General features: G+C 43.0%; 2 protein-coding genes across 2 annotated transcripts in view; both read left to right on the forward strand.

Annotated features, from left to right (window-relative positions):
- Positions 1-18,076, forward strand: part of LOC140907042 (tubulin beta-2 chain) — a 455,512-nt gene that overhangs the window by 73,681 nt on the left and 363,755 nt on the right. The window lies entirely within an intron of this gene.
- PXDC1 (PX domain containing 1) overlaps positions 8,725-18,076 on the forward strand; it is a 30,752-nt gene continuing 21,400 nt past the window's right edge. Inside the window, exon 1 of the mRNA XM_073332169.1 lies at positions 8,725-9,637. Within this exon, the coding sequence (XP_073188270.1) occupies positions 9,382-9,637 (256 nt within the window). The 5' untranslated portion in view covers positions 8,725-9,381. The remainder of the gene's footprint in view (positions 9,638-18,076) is intronic.

Genomic DNA, 18,076 nt, shown 5'->3' on the forward strand with positions numbered 1-18,076 from the left:
TGAACGACCAAGGGTATGATGGGCTCAAACTTAATTCCTGATACTGTAGTGCTGTTGTATATTACAATTATACTGAAATACCTCATGTATTTACTTAGCTTATTGCTCTAGCGTCTGTCATGGCAGTCATTGTTTACATCTGTAATTAAGCTATGCAGACATATCAACTCATCTATGCTTGTTTTGACTTGATGTAGCTGAAGTAGTAAATGTAGACTAGACACACATTGCAGATGCAGTTATGCACATCAATACAATTTGGTAGCCATTGCTTTTCACTCCAAGGATTCCATCCTGCATTTCTTTCAGATCCAAGGCTCCCCTTAATTTTAATGGGCGTTTTGGGTGCATGGGGTCTGCATTTTGTGAAATGCTTTCTTGGTCTGTGCAGATACTTAAGGGCTTCATCTTGCAAGATGTTGAGCAGTCTGATCCTGATCCAGCAAAGCATGTAGGCACTTGCTTAAGTTAAGCATGTGCTTAAGTATTTGGCCAGAGTGCTGAACATTTTGCAGGATCAGGGCCTAAAAGAGAGAGGCTAATCCTGGGCCTAATGTAGTGGAGGGAGAGCAAAGATTACATTTATTTCAATTTCAACATCATTAGCCCCAAAATGACCCACAGAGCAATCATTAACCTTCCAAGTTGTAGTATATTAGCTTAGACTTAGAAAAGGAAAAATTAGACGGAAATTAAAGCAGCTTTTGAATCTCAAAGTCGATAAACCACATTGATAGATGAATTCTTCTTTAGGGTAGGCATATAATACAGTTGCACATACACTGATTTTAGTAATTTCAGGTATTAATAATGTAGTTTCCCTTCTGAAACAATAAGATTTTAAATTTTATAAAATGCTACTTGCCAAATAGCGAAGAGATTTCAATTTACATTCAAGCTGCTCTTTCTTGTGGAATCTTAGACAAATCACTTCACTGGTCTGTGCATCATCCTCCCTAGCTGTAAAATCAGAATACTTGTCTGCCTTTGTAAAGCTCTTCGAGATCTACTGAAAAAAAGTGCCACATAACAGGTTGTTATTATTAGGCCACAAAAGAAATAACTATAAACTGTGCTTAATTTTAGCACATATATCTTTGTGTCCAAATTAATAGATATTAGGCTGAAAACCTGAATAATTTATCTCCATTCCATCTTTCGTATTTTTACATTCATATTTTTAGTATACTGCAGGTTGATTTAATACATTTCTACTATACTTTACTATACTATGCCTGAAACACATTAAAGATATACTTAGTATACAACCTTTTTCGTATGGGCTAATAAAGGGTAAAATTGTTTCAACTAGCCATGTTCTTTAGCTAGATGAAGCTAGCTTACCCTTTGGCATGAATATATCTAGCTTTCAAACGTGGTTACAGATCCTTGAGCATTTACAATACATTTTTTAATGGAAAGAATTTCAGGCTCTGCTGTTAAATCAAATTCAGTGTCAATGCTGAGGGAAACTTTCAACCAGTTTTTACCCAGAAAACATGCTATAAAGTGTGCAACATTTATATTATGAATAGTCCAGTGCTGCCTAGGTACGGCATGCCCTCCACTCCCATTGACTTCAGTGGGAGTTAAGGGCACTCAGCATCTCACAGGATCAGAGCCGGGGTGATAGGAGAACACAGCAAGAATACAGAATTCCAACAGAGCTCTGGCTGTGCATTCATCCCTCAAGCACACGGACCACCCTTTAGTAGAATGAAAGGATATTTTAGTCTCTAGCCCATTTAATCCAGGGCTGCCTTCCACCAAAATGTTTCAGAGGGAAGATCTTGTCTTGGGAATAATAATTCCCTGAAGACTACAAGATGAGGAGTTACTGTGAATTACAGATGCAAATGAGTTCTAATAGGAGGGATCTAACAAGGAAGAATTGAATGGGAGACCCCACTCCACGTTGTCTGCAGGTGTTAGCAGGGCCTGGGATGCTGTTTAAACCTCATTATCTTCTCTTTACTTTCTACGTAAGTGAATAAAGTTTCCTCCCCCACTGCTTTGCAAATGCCTGGTTGGGATTCTTCAACAGGAGAAATAGAATACAGTTCATTTATTCCAATACCACTGGCAAAAGAGCAAAACAACGCAACCAGCAGCTAGCTTTCCCCTCTAAGTCTTTTACCTCTTCCATTTAAAAACCCAGCCAGCCCAAGCCTGTAAATTCCACCTGGTTCTTCATCCATGGTATCTGGACTGGCCATCTTGTTACTTTAGGGAGGAATCTACAAGGTGCTAAATATCTCCTGTCAGGTGACCTCACGGGCCTGGGTTGCTGCATCATCAGGTCAGTTTCTTCTTCTTTTTTCCTTTAAATTTTTTAATTATTTCTGTTATTTAGTGGTAATTGCAACAGCTATTCATTGACATTTATCTCTTGGCTTTCCAAGTGTTTAACAAAGAAAGAGAAGTATCATTATCCCCATTTTACAAGATGAGGAAACTGAGGCACAAAGTAGTGAAATTACATGTCCGAGGTCACCCAGCAACAGTACCAGGATTAGAACCAAGGCCTCCTGAGTCCAAGTCCCATTGCCCAGCCACTGGTACATACTCCAGATATAAGGCAGGAGAACAACCTGCTCTCAGAATTCTCATAGTAGCAATGGACTCCAACTTCTCTCCAACAGACTGCGCTTCCTGTGAAAACCTGTTAAAACCAGGTCATTGTGTTTATGACGAGAAATAAAGATGTTAATTTCCCCTTTTGGTTTATCACTAGAGTGTTGTTGAACTGTTTATTATAGTGAACATTGTATTCATCAAATATTTGCATGAACAAGTTTCATCCTGTTGGTAACCTGGATTTCAAAGTGTTTAACACTTGCTGCACTTTAGAGAAAAGAAGGAAGATGGCAAAAGAAGATAAAATAAAAATTTGTATGTTATCTCTTATTGTAGAACCCTCCATCTCTCCTCTATTTGTGTCTTTATTGCACTCATTATGATGCTATTATGGAACAGGTCACAATAATACTATAGAACAGAGTTCTGAGATCGACACCTTATGTACATTAATTGTTGTGTGTGCTTCAGTCTAAGAACTGAAGGTCAGTTTTCCACAAAGGTAGGCTTTATAGGGTTTGGGTTATTTCAGCAAGCAGAGAAACAGACTGTAGGCACTGTGTATGTATTTTTAGCTGATTTCATTCCTGCTGGAAAGCATTCCTTTCTTTAATATCACGTGTTAGTGAAAGTTATGGTTTGCTAGGCTGAAAAACTCTGAGGCACAAATCTAAAGAATTTAAGTGGCTGGGAGCCAGCATGCATTTAAGAAATACGATTGTAACAAGACAATCAGATCACTTCAAAAACCTCATAGCGTAAAATACACACTCACATGGCATCTTTATTTGCTAAGATATCTATGTGCCACCAAAACAATCTCTCCTCCCTTAAGTATGGATAATAACCATCCTACACAATTCATATAAAAAGCCACTTACCAGGAAAGGGATAAAAATGTATCTTAATAAAGGCCCTTCCTTTAAAAAAAAATCAGATACATATTTCCAACTCTCCACTGTGTCATAGATGTTTCTCCACTGACTGTGATTATGCTGCATATAAATGAACTAAATGAATGCAAATAACCACCCTCTATCTACTTTTTTAAACGTGTACTATCCATGCAAATTTAATAGTAGAAAACAAAAGTGTGAAAAAACAAATGGAACAATTTTCATTTGCAAGATGCATATCCCTTGTGGTTATACATGTTTATTGCAAATCAATTTTATGGCCCAAGGTGCCAACCTATTTTCCTCCTAGACATACTGCTGTTCTACTGCAAATAATTTTTTTGTGTGAGAGCATTTTTCCACTAAATTTTTATGGATGCAAACAACATTTGATTATTATGAAGTAATCTTTCATTGAAAGAAACAATCAATTCCATTTTAAAGCTGCACCACAGTTTATACTTAAGTCATGTCTCTTTTATATTTAGTAGGGCTGTCAATTAAATGCAGCTAACTCACGCAATTAACTCAAAAAAATGAATCGCGTTTAAAAAAATGAATCGCGATTAATTGCAGTTTTAATCGCACTGTTGAACAATAGAATACCAATTGAAATGTATTAAGTATTTTGGATGTTTTTCTACATTTTCATATATATTGTATTCTGTATTGTAATTGAAATCAAAGTGTATATTATATTATTATTATTATTATAAATATTTGCACTGTAAAAATGATAAAAGAAATAGCATTTTTCAATTCACCTCATACAAGTACTGTAGTGCAATCTCTTTGTCATGAAATGCATGTAGATTTTTTTTGTTACATAACTGCACTCAAAAACAAAATAATGTAAAACTTCAGAGCCTACAAGTCCACTCAGTCCTTCTTCCTGTTCAGCCAACTGCTAAGACAAACAAGTTTGTTTACCTTTATAGGAGATAATGCTGCCCTCTTCTTATTTACAATGTCACCAGAAAGTGAGAACAAGCATTTGCATGGCACTTTTGTAGCTGGCATTTCAAGGTCTTTACATGCCAGATAACCTAAACATTTGTATGCCCCTTCATGCTTCGGCCACCATTCCAGAGGACATGCTTCCATGCTGATGACACTTGTTAAAAAAATAATGCATTAATTAAATTTGTGACCGAGGGGGAGAATTGTATGACCCTGCTCTATTTTACCTGCATTCTGCCATATATTTCATGTTATAGCAATCTTGGATGATGACGCAGCACATATTATTGATTTTAAGAACACTTTCACAGCAGATTTGACGAAGTGCAAAGAAGGTACCAATGTGAGATTTCTAAAGATAGCTACAGCACTTGACCCAAGGTGTAAGAATCTGAAGCGCGTTCCAAAATCTGAGAGGGATGAGGTGTGGAGCATGCTTTCAAAAATCTTAAAGGAGTAACATTCTGATGCAGAAACTACAGAACACGAACCACCAAAAAAGAAAATCAACCTTTTGCTGGTGGCATCTGACTCTCAGATAATGAAAATGAACATGCATCAGTCCAAGCACTGCTTTGGGTTGTTATTGAGCAGAACCCGTCATCAGCATGGACACGTGGTTGAACCATGAAGGGACATATGAATCTTTAGTGCATCTGGCACATAAATACCTTGCGACACCGGCTACAACAGTGCCATGAGAACTGCCTGTTCTCACTTTCAGGTGACATTGTAATCAAGAATCGAGTAGCAGTGTCTCCTGCAAATGTAAACAAACTTGTTTGAGTGATTGGCTGAACAAGAAGTAGGACTGAGTGGACTTACAGGCTCTAATATTTTACATTGTTTTATTTTTAAATGCATTTTTTGCACATAATTCTACATTTGTAAGTTCAACTTTCATGATCAAGAGATTTCACTACAGTACTTGCATTAGGTGAATTGAAAAATACTATTTCTTTTGTTTTTTTACAGTGCAAATACTTGTAATAAAAATAATTATAAAGTGAGCACTGTTCACTTTGTATTCTGTGTTGTAATTGAAATCAATATATTTGAAAATGTAGAAAACATTCAGAAATATTTAAACAAATGGTATTCTATTATCGCTTAACAGTGCGATTAATCGCGATTAATTTTTTTAAGCACGATTAATTGCAGTGAATTTTTTTTATTGCTTGACAGCTCTAATATTTAGTGAATTAAATAACTTTTCTGGTACAATACTATATAATCACTCACTGGAGGTGTAAGGGGCTGATCCTGCATATAGTTATATACATAGTTAATTTTAGGCATGCAAGTAATCCCATTTTCAGCACTTCTAAAAATAAGATGTATTTGTATATAATATATATGCCTAAATGTGACTTAACTTTAGGAATCTAAGTTTGAAATTTTTGGCATTGGATCATTTTTCATAAGCAGGCAGTAACATGCACACAAGTTTTCTTGTGAAATGTATGTTCTCAATTGCTTTGAGCACTTTAATTAAACTGGGAAGGAGAGGGAGGGGGTGGGGCTGTGTAACTGAAGGAGAGAAAAGTGAATTGTACAAATGAAAAATCAAAAGGGCTCAAACCTGTGAGATGCTGAATGCCCCATAGGAATGAGGACACTCAGCACCAGGCCTGAAATATAAGAGAATTTCAGTCTGTATGGTACCGGGCTCCTTCAAGTTGATTTCAGCAAGAGTTGGGAGAACACAGCAATGGGCAAAAATCAGTCACAGTCAGTATTGTAATGAAAAAAATACAATTAAACAAATAGTGTTCAAAAAGTGCTTCGGCTGCTATATTTAGAAACAACACAAGGCTGACATCTTAAAAATGAGTGTGATGCACAGTTGCCTTCACTTCCTTAGGATATGTGCTGAGTTTTTTTTTTTTCCCCTTGGGTTACCACAGCGACTATTAGAAAATAAAATGCCTTCTCTTCTTGTTTTGTTTTTACATTGAAGAACTTGGGAGACCACCATGTACTGGAACAAGAGAAGAGATGACAAAAGCCCTCTTTCAACAAAAAGAACTGTGTTAAGTTCTTCCCTCACTAAAAAAGTTCACATCAATCCCTTTTCCTTGAAAACACATTGACTATTCCTAACAGCTAATAACAAATACAGAAGAGAGGTCTTGTCTGTCAGTGATAACAGAATCTTTTTGTGGTGAGCCAAGGAGAAGTGGGTGGGCCTTTACCACACACTGCACTGTCTGCTGTGGTAGCAATGTGTGAAATGTGTATGTAGATTGCTGAATTGCTTATCTGGTTTACTTCTATTTGTGAGACTTAGGCCCAATCCTGCTTTTTTATGGAGGTCAGTTTGTTGGCAATTTAATTTGACTGGGGCAGGATCCAGTTCAATCTTAAGGAATTTGGGTATTATTAGTCCAGATTTTTTAAAAAATCAATATAATCTTGAATAAAAAGCAACTTGGGGAAATATGGTTCAGTTGTGGTTTGCTTTTTTCTCTGATGTTCTCTTGTGCTTTAAAATGGATTCAACGCAGCTGTACTGATAAAGAAGTTGAGTCAATAGAGTGTGGGCAGTTTGTGTGTGTGTCCCTGGGAAAAGGATTAAAATTCTTCTGTTGGGTGTCTTGAAGCATCAGAATGATGTAGTGACTTATCAGCAATTCCTACCAACAAGTTTAAAATTGAGAGGGTTTTGCTTACTCAAGGCTTCATCTAGTTTACAAAGTGTCAACCATCTTTTTCACCCGTTCTTTATTTAAAGGGTTTTAAAATTCAGCAATATCTGCAATAAAGGTAAACAACAATGCAATCTGCAGTACCTTTCATATGAAAAAGCTACACAACCATCCCACCCACGCTGATTCAGCTGCAATGCCCTCAGAGTAGCTATCCCTCCATTCCTATAGGTTTCTGTTCCACAGCTCTGGTAACTCCTTGTATCTGCCCTCCCCTTGCATCCTCAGCTGTTGGTCTGTTGGCTGCAATCCTGGTCTGAGGAACCTTAGGAGTTTATCACATCAGCAAACCAGCTCTAAATGTGCTACTGAGTACAGTAGCAAGTTAATGTGGGAACCTTAGGTCTTCCAAAGAAAGCACCTCTCTCCTTGCCACTGTAGGGTCCAGGGAAAGTGCCCACCCTTCCCTAACTGCACTTCTGCTCTGTCAGAGCTGGTGAGCTGTAAGCAAGCAGAACTCCCTTGCCAAAGACCAAAAATTCTTCATCGAGGTGCAGGTACCCCCAACCAAACACTTCTGGTTTTGTGCCTTTATTTACTATGGGTCTGGGAAGTACCACTTACTATTCAGATTCACAGGTGTTTCAAACAACTAGAACAACAAACACACACACCCCTCTCCCTTATCATAGACACCTCTCTAGTTTTGGCAGATAGGTCTCTTGCCTGATAGACCTTACAGTCTCCCAGCTATCCAGTGGGATGGAATAGCCCCAGCATTGATTCTTCCTGAATGAGATCTGCTTAGGGTGGGGGTGAAGCAAATTGTACTGTATGTTGGCAAGAACGCGCGCAATGCTTTTGCAGGCTCAGTCAGGGGTGCTGCTGGCCCTCGGGGGCAAAGAGGTAAGGCCAGATTGGTGGAAAGCACCAGCGAGCTTGCTAGGTTTCCCCCTGCTTTGCCTCTGTAATCCCGAACCACGTATGTGCTTCTAGTCTCGCCCTTTCCTCAGTAACACGCCACGAGTGCAGGTCCTGCTGTAGCTAATCTTGCGTGGGAGGGGGAGGCTCGATGTGGCAGGCACTCATCTCCAGAGCCGCCGGCACTCCCGCTGCGAAAGGCAGCTCACCAGAGCAGCGGGTTCTGCCTTTTAAACCACGTGCAGGCTGGAAGCTAATGCAGCAGCCAGAGCCTGGGGCTGGGGCTGGGGAGAGCGGTCTCTTCCCAGCCGCTGGGGCTGTAAGAAAAACTTCTCGGGGCAGTGGGAGAGAGGGAGAGAAATTCCTCGTCCGCTCCGTGGCTGTCTGTGAGATCACCCCGAGGCGCAGGCCCCTGTCCCTCGGCTGGGACCCTGCTCGGCGCTGAGGATGGGGCGGGGGCTGGCTACGGGCTCTCCGCTGCTGCTGCTGCGGAGGGGGAGCCTGGCAAGCGCAGCTCAGGAGGAGGCTCCGCTGGCCGGGGCTTTGCACTGACCCCTCCCCAGCGAGCCGGGATCAGCAGCGCCACCGAGCAGGGGGGAGCTGCCCCGGCCGGAGCGCGCAGAGCAGCCGCCCAGGCGGGGCGATCGCGTTGCAATAACCCTGCCCTCGAGTCCCTTTGCGAGAGAAGGCAGCGGGGGGGGGGGGGGGGGGGGCTTCAGCCTCTGCCTGCTGCAGGGCCGCGGGAGGGACAAAACTCCTCCGCTGCCCCAGAGGAGCCAGCCGACGGGAGCCTCCGACCAGCCATCCCCAGGGAAGCGGGCGGGAAGCATCCCGCCCCCGCTGTCCATCCCCCGCGGGATCCGGAGAGAGGAAGCCAAGGCCGGGGGAGCGGAGGCTGAGTCCCGGGGCGCGGAGGAGTCGGCCGGAGGCACAGGGGGTGGGTGTCTGCCTGGAGGGGCCTCCTCGATCTGCTGCGTGGGGAAAGGGCCCGGGCGAAGCCAGAGCTGAGTGCGCAGGGAGTGCCCGGGATCGGGCTGCAAAGGGCGCTGCCCCCCTTGGCCAAGCTGGGAGCCAGAGGGAGCTGTTTGTGTCGTTACCCCGGCGCCCTGCAAAGTGCAAGGAAGTCGGGAAAAGTTCCTGCCCGTCGGGGTCCCCGCGCCGAGCCGCTGCCCGCCGGGCGTGTGACACGCAGCACAGCTGCAGCGGGAAGAGGGCAGGGCTGGGACCTCCCTCCAGCGCAGGAGGAGACTCAACCCGTGCTTTTTGCGGATCGCACCCCCACCCCCCCTTGATTTGCAACCCTCCCCCCAGCCACCCGTCGGTTCCCCAGCAGCTGGAGGAGGCTGCTCCCCGCCGGGGTATGTGCGGGCAGCGGCAGGATGGCCTCGGCCGTGTTTGAGGGCACCTCTCTGGTGAACATGTACGTGAGGGGCTGCTGGGTGAACGGCATCCGGAGACTCATCATCAGTCGGCGCGGGGACGAGGAGGAGTTCTTCGAGATCCGCACCGAGTGGTCGGACAGGAACGTTCTCTACTTGCACCGGAGCTACTCGGACCTGGGCCGCCTCTTCAGGAGGCTGCTGGACTCCTTCCCGGAGGATCGCCCCGAGCTGTCACAGTCCCCCCTGCTCCAAGGTTTGGGCAGCTTCTGGCTTCCTTCCTATTGCCTAAGACCCTGCTCCTGGCTCGGGGCGTATGTGGGTACACACCCTGGAGAGGGTGGGGAGAGGTAACTCAGTTGCTGGGGAGAGTCAGGCTCTGTTGTTGGCTGTGTGGGTTTGAGTGGCTTTCGCGGAGCGATTGAAGGGCGGCAGAACTGAGGTGGGGAGGAAAGGGTTAAACGCCAGCTAACGGGCTGGATTCTCCACTGTGTAAGTTACAGCCTTGTACCGTGCCTGTGAAATACCGCTTGGCTCAGTCAGACTGGTGACCCTTCAGACAAGGCAGTGGAGAGAATCTGCGCCAGAGGTTTGGCCCGGATTGCTGGGAAACCGAACTCAGTCATCATACGCACAAGTCCCAAATTCGGATGCACCCTGTGGACGTCATTGTAGAGAGAGTTCTTAGAACCCTGTCCCATCCCGCTCTGGGTCCAAGTGATCCTAATTGACATAATCTATGTTTACTGCTCCATCCACACTGATTTAACACCTCCCACCCTTGCCCAAGACACTTTGAGGGATGCGGGGGCTTTTCGGCGGGGGGGGGAGTGGGATGGGGAAGCACTGGTGTTGAAAAGTGAGCAAATGTGTATTTCCCATTTGTAAGCACAGTCCATAGAGCAGACTTACAGGGCTAATAATAGAGGGAAAAGTCCAGACTTTGTGTATATTTTCCCATGAGAACATGGAAGTTTGCTGCTGCTGTCTCTCTTTAACCATCCTATGCTGAGCCCCAGTGCAGGGTGATGGAGAGTTAAATTCTGAGGGTTGATTCTCTGCTCCTTTGTACCAGTGTAGTTCTACTGACTTCAATGGGGTTACTTCTGATTCTGACCTGTGTGAGAAAAGACATGGTCCTTGCGGTTGGAGGTAGCATCACAGAGTTTTCCCCAAGCTAAGGTGGTAAAAAATATTTTTTCTAGAGTAATTCAAAGTGAAATATGTCTTGCAGGCTCTGTCAGTCAGTCAAGTCTCCTGCTTTCTTTACTCCTGCCAGGCAGGTCTCCATCTATTTGTGTTGTCATTTTGTCCTGTTAAAAATATCTGGAATATATTCTTCTCCCCCCCACTTCCCTGATTCCTGTGCTATATCCTAGGTTCATGGGAAATCGCTTCTCTTTCTGTTTCTGAAAATGTAGAGTTGCTCATTTTAGTTCATCTTGTTTTCCCTCCTCATCCTTTCTCAGCTAACACTGAGGGAGGAAGGAATGCTACCTGACAGTCTAGGCACTGAGTGCCCCCTGCAGTCAAGTGGGGAACCTTGCTGTGTAAAATCTGAAAACCCTTGAGCTGGCTGCCAATTCTAAGGCCTACTGATTTGGGTACTCAACTTAACGTACTTTGGGCCCGATTTTCAGTGGTGCTGAGCACCTATAGGCCCTACTGACTAGAGCTGGAGCTGTGAGTGCTCAGCACCTCTAAAAATCAGGTATCAAGTGAGGCCCTCCAAATCAGTGATCACTCTTGCAAAATATTAGGCCTTAATTACATGTTTCAGAGGCCCCGTTTGTGCTTTTTCACTCGCACTGGAATACTGATGCCCCTCCTTGGTCATCCCATATAGCATGAACTATAACTGATGAATAGTAAGGGAAGAGTAAACCTCTTTAGCACATCAGATTTAATTCCTGTGCAAGGCCTGGGTCCTGCAGCCCTCACTTCTGTGAGCAATCTTTCCCATATAAATTGTCACCCTTATTTCAGTAGGCTTCCACAGTGAATGATATGCATGAGGAGGGGGTGGAAGAATTAAGCCCTAATACCACAGTCATTGAGAGCTTCTATCTCCCTACATTATTTTTAATGCTGACAATTCTATGATTTGGGGGTTAAGATCTTTTAAATCTCAAGAACTGTACTTTCTTTGGCTAATGATGGAAACTACTTACAGTGAATAGGATTACCATATGTCTGTATTTTCCTGGACATGTCTGGCTTTTTGGTTTTTAAATTGCCGTCCGGGAGGAATTTTTAAATATCTAAAAACGTCCGGGATTTTGCCATTATTATTTTTCCCCAAAGAAGAGTTGATCATTCAAGAAAGAGTGAATGTTGATCACTTGAGAGAGTGCCCGCTTTTCCCCCTAGCTCCCAGTTAACAGTTGTTTTGTGAAGCTGGGAGGGAGGAGGGGGAACGTGGTGCGCTCAGGGGAGGAGGCAGGGCGGGGGCGGGGATTTGGGGGAAGGGGTCCAGTGGGGCGGGGAGGGGGCGGAGTTGGGGCGGGGATTTTGGGGTAGGGGTTGGAATGGGGGCGGGGAAGGGGTGGAGTTGGGGTGGGCCCGGGGGGCGGGGGTGCAAGCAAATAGTCCCACCCCCCACCGCCCAGAATGTCCTCTTTTTTAAATGTTCAGATATGGTAACCCTAACAGTGAAACATGGGAATGTGATAAAATCAAAGTCCTGAATTGTTTCTGAGTATTTGTAGTATGTAGCTGATAATTCCAGTTATAGTGAACCCACTTCTTAAAATGAAATTCTGTGAAAAATGACTTTGCGGTAATGAAGTATCACTGCATTTCTCTGTACAGTCTGTATTTCATATTTATTCATCAGGACTTGTGCACATTTGGCCACACATACAGTCAAATCTTCTTTAACTAAATGATGCTTTGGATATAAGCAGGGGATTTTATAATATATTTGGTACAGATAGGGGGTATGACCCCATTTTAGATACACTTTTTGGATCTCAGGTTTCTGCATGTAGCATTTTAAAGAAGAATCACATTTTTCCATAATTTTCAATATATTTCACCCAGTAGAAAGTCACACAGTTTCTAGGCATTAGCACTGAGTCAGATATACTGTTGATCCTAGCTTTTCCAAAAGTGTCAGGCAGAGTATTATTTGCATCTTTAATCTTTATGGAAGCAGTGAAAGCATTGTGAGTCAAATTTGCATTGCATAGCAGGAACGGGAAGTACTTTTGGTTACCATAGGTACATTTAAGTAGCATCAGAAGAATTAGATTATCCTATCATTTATATACATTTTGTCAAATTACGTTGTATGAAAGTCAAGGGATATTTTCAAGAAGCAGACACCTAAAATTTGAGCTAAAGTAGTTTGATCTTAAAAATGGTTATTAATTTTGTAGGCTAAAATTTTTTTCCACTTTTCAGTTGCAGAAGTTTTAGAAAGAGATGGTAGACCACTCCTTTTGTGGGACTGTAATTACTTGTGGGTTCAAAACAAAGCTAACATTCTGTGCTGGTATGTTCCTTTTTGCACAGTACCAGCAAATTTTAGTGAATCCCCCTCCCAATCCACTATTTCCAGAACTGCACAGCATTAATGATGCTTATGCAAAAATAAGGTAATGGGAAAAAAAACAGACCCATGTTGGCTACTGTTGCTCTAGGAATACTAAAAAAAGAGGTGGAGAGAATACTGAAGAAATACATATTTGAAATCTTTAAGAGGGGATTGCAAGCTGATTGTGGCTTGTTTGAGATTAGAGTTCTGCAGCTCAGGGCCTGTTTACACTTACAGATTTGCAGCAGCAAAGGTGGAGCTGCTGCAGTGCTTAGTGAAGTTGCTACTTATATCGGCATAGGTACTCCATTTCCTCAAGAGGCAGTAGCTATATTGACAGGAAAATCCACACACCTGAGCAAGATAGTTGTACTGACACAAATTTGAAGTGTAGACCAAAGCTCAGTGTTTTGCCTTCTGAAGTTTTTTACATGTTGTCAAGGTTCCTCCCCTACTCTGAACTCTAGGGTATAGATGTGGGGACCTGCATGAAAACCTCCTAAGCTTACTTTTACCAGCTTGGGTTAAAACTTCCCCAAGGTACAAATTAATTTTATCCTTGGAATATCCACTGCCACCACCAAACTCTAACTGGGTTTACTGGGAAACATAGTTTGGACACATCTTTCCCCCCAAAATCCTCCCAACCCTTGCACCCCACTTCCTGGGAAAGGTTTAGTAAAAATCCTCACCAATTTGCATAGGTGACCACAGACCCAAACCCTTGGATCTGAGAACAATGAAAAAGCATTCAGTTTTCTTACAAGAAGACTTTTAATAGAAATAGAAGTAAATAGAAGTAAAGGAATCACCTCTGTAAACTCAGGATGGTAGATACCTTACAGGGTAATTAGATTAAAAAACATAGAGAATCACACACACTCTGAATACACACAGTCTCTTCTGTCTCATAGGGCTGTTCTGCTGTATTTCTCTTTTCAGATTGCTTCTCTTCCGGCTGCTTCCTCCCCCACCCCTGCCCTATCTAGTCGGATTTTTCTCTTCCTTTCTTCGTCAGTCTTTCCCAGGCTGTTTATCCCCCTCATGTCTCACTTTGCTTGGCCTACTTTCTGTTTCCTCTCTTCCTCCTCACGTGTTTCTCTGTCCTTCACAAGAATGTTGGTGTCACTGATAATTAATTAGCTGTGGCATATCAGAGCTCTCCCATCGTCCTCCACATTATCTCCTGACACAGAACTTCTGTTTCATGCTGGATCATCTCTGCCTTCCTTCCCTGTTACATCAGGCCAAAAGCAGGAGTGAATGGAAAAGAGATGCTCAGCTGCTTCTAGAAAAGGAGTACTTGTGGCACCTTAGAGACTAACCAATTTATTTGAGCATGAGCTTTCGTGAGCTACAGCTCACTTCATCAGATGAAGTGAGCTGTAGCTCACGAAAGCTCATGCTCAAATAAATTGGTTAGTCTCTAAGGTGCCACAAGTACTCCTTTTCTTTTTGCGAATACAGACTAACACGGCTGTTCCTCTCAGCTGCTTCTGTGTCACATCAGCAGTGCACCAGGAAAGACTGAGGGCTGCATGATCTGGATTACACACACTAGCAGACTGTCACATTTTGCTGCACTTTCTGAACACAATAGGTTATGGGTAATGTGTGCTCTCTTATACACTGTTTACAAGACCATCTGGGAGTTTAATGTATGTGTGAAGGGAGCTCTACAGAGGCAATTTAGCAGTTTCCAAAGACAGCAGCTGTTACAGTACTGTGACAATACGGATAAATACACTGCATCTATTGTGCCCCATGTCACTGTTGACAATGTCAATAGTTCATTAACAGAGTTCGTTCAGTCTGGTGGACAAAAGGGAACAGATTTCCATTTTCAGGCTTCTAGCAATGTAGTCCAACTGAAATTCAGTTTTTTTATTTGCCTTAATGGCCTTTAGATTCAGCTCTTTCAGGATGGCATTGGTTGCATACTATTGCTAAGGACCTTCAGTGAAAGGACACATTTTTTCATTTTCTTCTCAGTCTCCTTTACATCTGATGAAATGAGCTGTAGCTCACGAAAGCTTATGCTCAAATAAATTGGTTAGTCTCTAAGGTGACCCAAGTCCTCCTTTTCTTTTTGCGGATACAGATTAACACGGCTGTTACTCTGAAACAAGTTTTACTTGGTTATACGTAAATCCATTGAAACCAGCTGATGTTCACCAAAACATTCAACAGCATGGTCCAGTGATGGCAAAAATTAATGGTTCATCTGTAATGTTATAAGATTAATAAAACTTGCTACTTTCATAATAAAGCCATCCAAAAATCTGGAGTACATGATGAATTAATAAAATTTGTCAGTTTGGGGGTTTTTTGGTCCATGTTCCATGCTGAGTTTCTGAGTTTGTATGAATTCAGTGCTAAGAGTGATAGCAGAGACTTCCATTTTAATGCCATTTTCCTTCCTTCCTTTAATGCCGTGTTCCTTTCATTTCCTCTTCCTTCGGTCAGTTTTCCTCACTTCATTTTGTCTTTTGTGTTCTGTCTTATACCAAGTATCTTATCTGACACCCTGTCTGCAAGATCACTGGGGCTGGGGCTATTCTCTTTGCTTGTGACAGTGAAGTCCTGAGCACCTAGACTGGTGTTTGTAGGCACTATCATAATAATGATAATGTTGGTATGAATGTATGTAAAAAGCCAATGAGTTGAGAGACCAGACTTCTCTGCCTTTAACCTCCTTGGGCTCTACATGTGTGCATAAACAGTTATGTTAAATACAGAATGAAACAAAAAAAAAAACTTTTTTACTCTTCAATTCCTGTTTTGGGGAATTTGTCAGGCTGTTGTTTGAAAGGAATACTGGTAGGTGCTGTAACTTACCTCTGCATAGTCTGAGCTATAGATCTTAAAATAAGAAACCTCTTGTATCAGGATTCAATTTGTGCACAAAGGCCCAGATTTTTACAGGTATTTATCTGCCTAAAGATGAAAATTTTGAAAATCTCACTAAGGACCTAACTATCACTGCATAATGCTAAATACCTTTACAAATCTGGCCCTAATGCCCCCAGACAAGAGCTCTGTTCAGAATGTAACCAATTTAAAACAATGTTTTTTTTCATACTGCCAACATCCAGCTCCCAGCACAGCTTGCCAGCTCCTCCCCAATAAACATGCCCAGAATGAGCAATGTTGGTGACATCACATGAAAATGAAACCCTTGGAGCGCAGAGGTGATCTCTAAAACCTGGATTATTTTCTCCAGAATTAATGCATGGACTGAACCCTACGTGTGTGGATTTCCCCAGCCCCCTGAGAATAGTGGGGAAGAGTGCCTCCTTTGTGACACCATCCACGGGCCCCTGCAGGGATAGCGTGGCAGAACTGAAGACTAGGTGTCACAGGGGAGGTGCTGCTCTCATAAGAACATAGGACAACATTTCTCAAATGCAGCCAGTTTCGCAAATGCAGCCATCGTGGCTGCATGCAGCCACCAGGGTCTTTTTGTGCAGCCACAACAGCCTCCTGGGTGGTGACGGGGAAGAGGGGATGCATCGGCCCCTCCCCCTCCCTCCTTGTTGCTCCTGGATGCGCCACCCTGCACCGCCTCTGGAGAGAGGTGGGGTACAATGCTGCAGGAGCAAGGGAGTCCTTGACCACCATCGCCTCTGGCCCCTGCTGCCTCCCCCTTTGGCCTCCCCACCCAGGGCTTAATGGGTCCTGGGTCTTGCTGAGAAAAGTGATATTAACAAACATGCAAATATCACTTTTCACAGCAGACTTACTAGCTATCTGTGAAAAGTGATACTTGTATGTTTATTAATATCACTTATCACTTTTCATAGCCTCCCAGGTAGCTACTAAGTGTGCTGTGATATTAACAAATATACAAGTATTCACAGCAAGCCCCAGGACCCTCTATGCCCTGGATGGGAAGGGGGGGCGAAAGGGGAGACCACATTATTTTTGTTACTGAGTCTGCCAAAAAAATCCTACAAATATACATTACAATGATTTGGATGTGAATTTGTGCATATTTAATTGTTTTTCCTAAAGTTAATTAAGTATTTTAGGGGGAAAGTGTAAGTGTGGCCACAGTGAGAGGTGGTGGCCGCATTGTGAGGCCACCAAAAATTTGTTGCGAGAACCCCTGATAGGATTTCCCACGCTGAATCAGACTAGCTGTCCATTTAGTCCAGGATCCTGTCTGCAACAGTGGCTAGAACCAGCTGCTTCAGTGGATGGTGTAAAAAATCTGCAGTAGGCCAGTGTGGGATAATCTGCCCTCCACATAGGTTTCATCCTGATCTCTAAAATTAGAGATTATTTTAAACCCTGAAGCATGAAGTTTAATATCCCTTCCAGCATTTTTATTATCTTTAATTATGACAACTCTGGCTATTTTTGGTTATCCATATAAATTCCCAATCTGCCCCACCTGCCTTTTTTTTAAATCTTGATATGTTCTTGGCCTCAATTATTTCCTATGACAATCAGTTTCACAGCTTAATTGCTTCTTGTGTGAAAATGTATTGCCTTTTATCCGTTTTGAATTTCCTACCTTTTAATGTCTTTGAATGTCCCTTTGTTCTTGTGTCATCCCTGCAGATCCTGTATAATTCTGTGCAGAAATGGGGAGGAGGGGTGGAAATAACAGCTGTAGACTGTCTTATCTTTCTCTGAGGCTGCTAATGCATGCCCGGCAGGTGGGGAGGAGCGCTCGAGTCTCTTGCTGGGCCATGCTTTCTGAGGTTAGGGGGAAGAGTAGAGTAGTAGCCAGCAGTCATCTCTGCAAGACAGCTCCTGTGTCTATGCAAAAGACTTTCTGTAGAGATTTGTAAGATCTAATTGCCCTTTATGCAATTGGGAGGGGGCTCTATCTCTAAAATTTGTGGTTCCTCAATCCCCTTCCATAAAGGAAAACTTTGCCAGGTGTACTTCATAGGATTGTCCACCTCTTCGTTTACCTTGCTCCCTCCTGTGGGTTTTCCCGTGGGAGATGGCAGTCTAGGTCGAGGAGAGGAAGGTACAATCTGATTTATTTTTTCATATACGCTGTGGGGTATAATACAGTAACTCCCCACTTAACGTCCTCTTGCTTAATGTTGTTTCAATCTTATGTCCCTGCTCAATTACAGAACATGCTCCATTTAAAGTTGTGCAATACTTCACTATAACGTCGTTTGGCTGTCTGCTTTG

This window comes from Lepidochelys kempii, chromosome 2, assembly GCF_965140265.1.
Source record: "Lepidochelys kempii isolate rLepKem1 chromosome 2, rLepKem1.hap2, whole genome shotgun sequence".
NCBI classification, from domain to species: Eukaryota; Metazoa; Chordata; order Testudines; family Cheloniidae; genus Lepidochelys; species Lepidochelys kempii.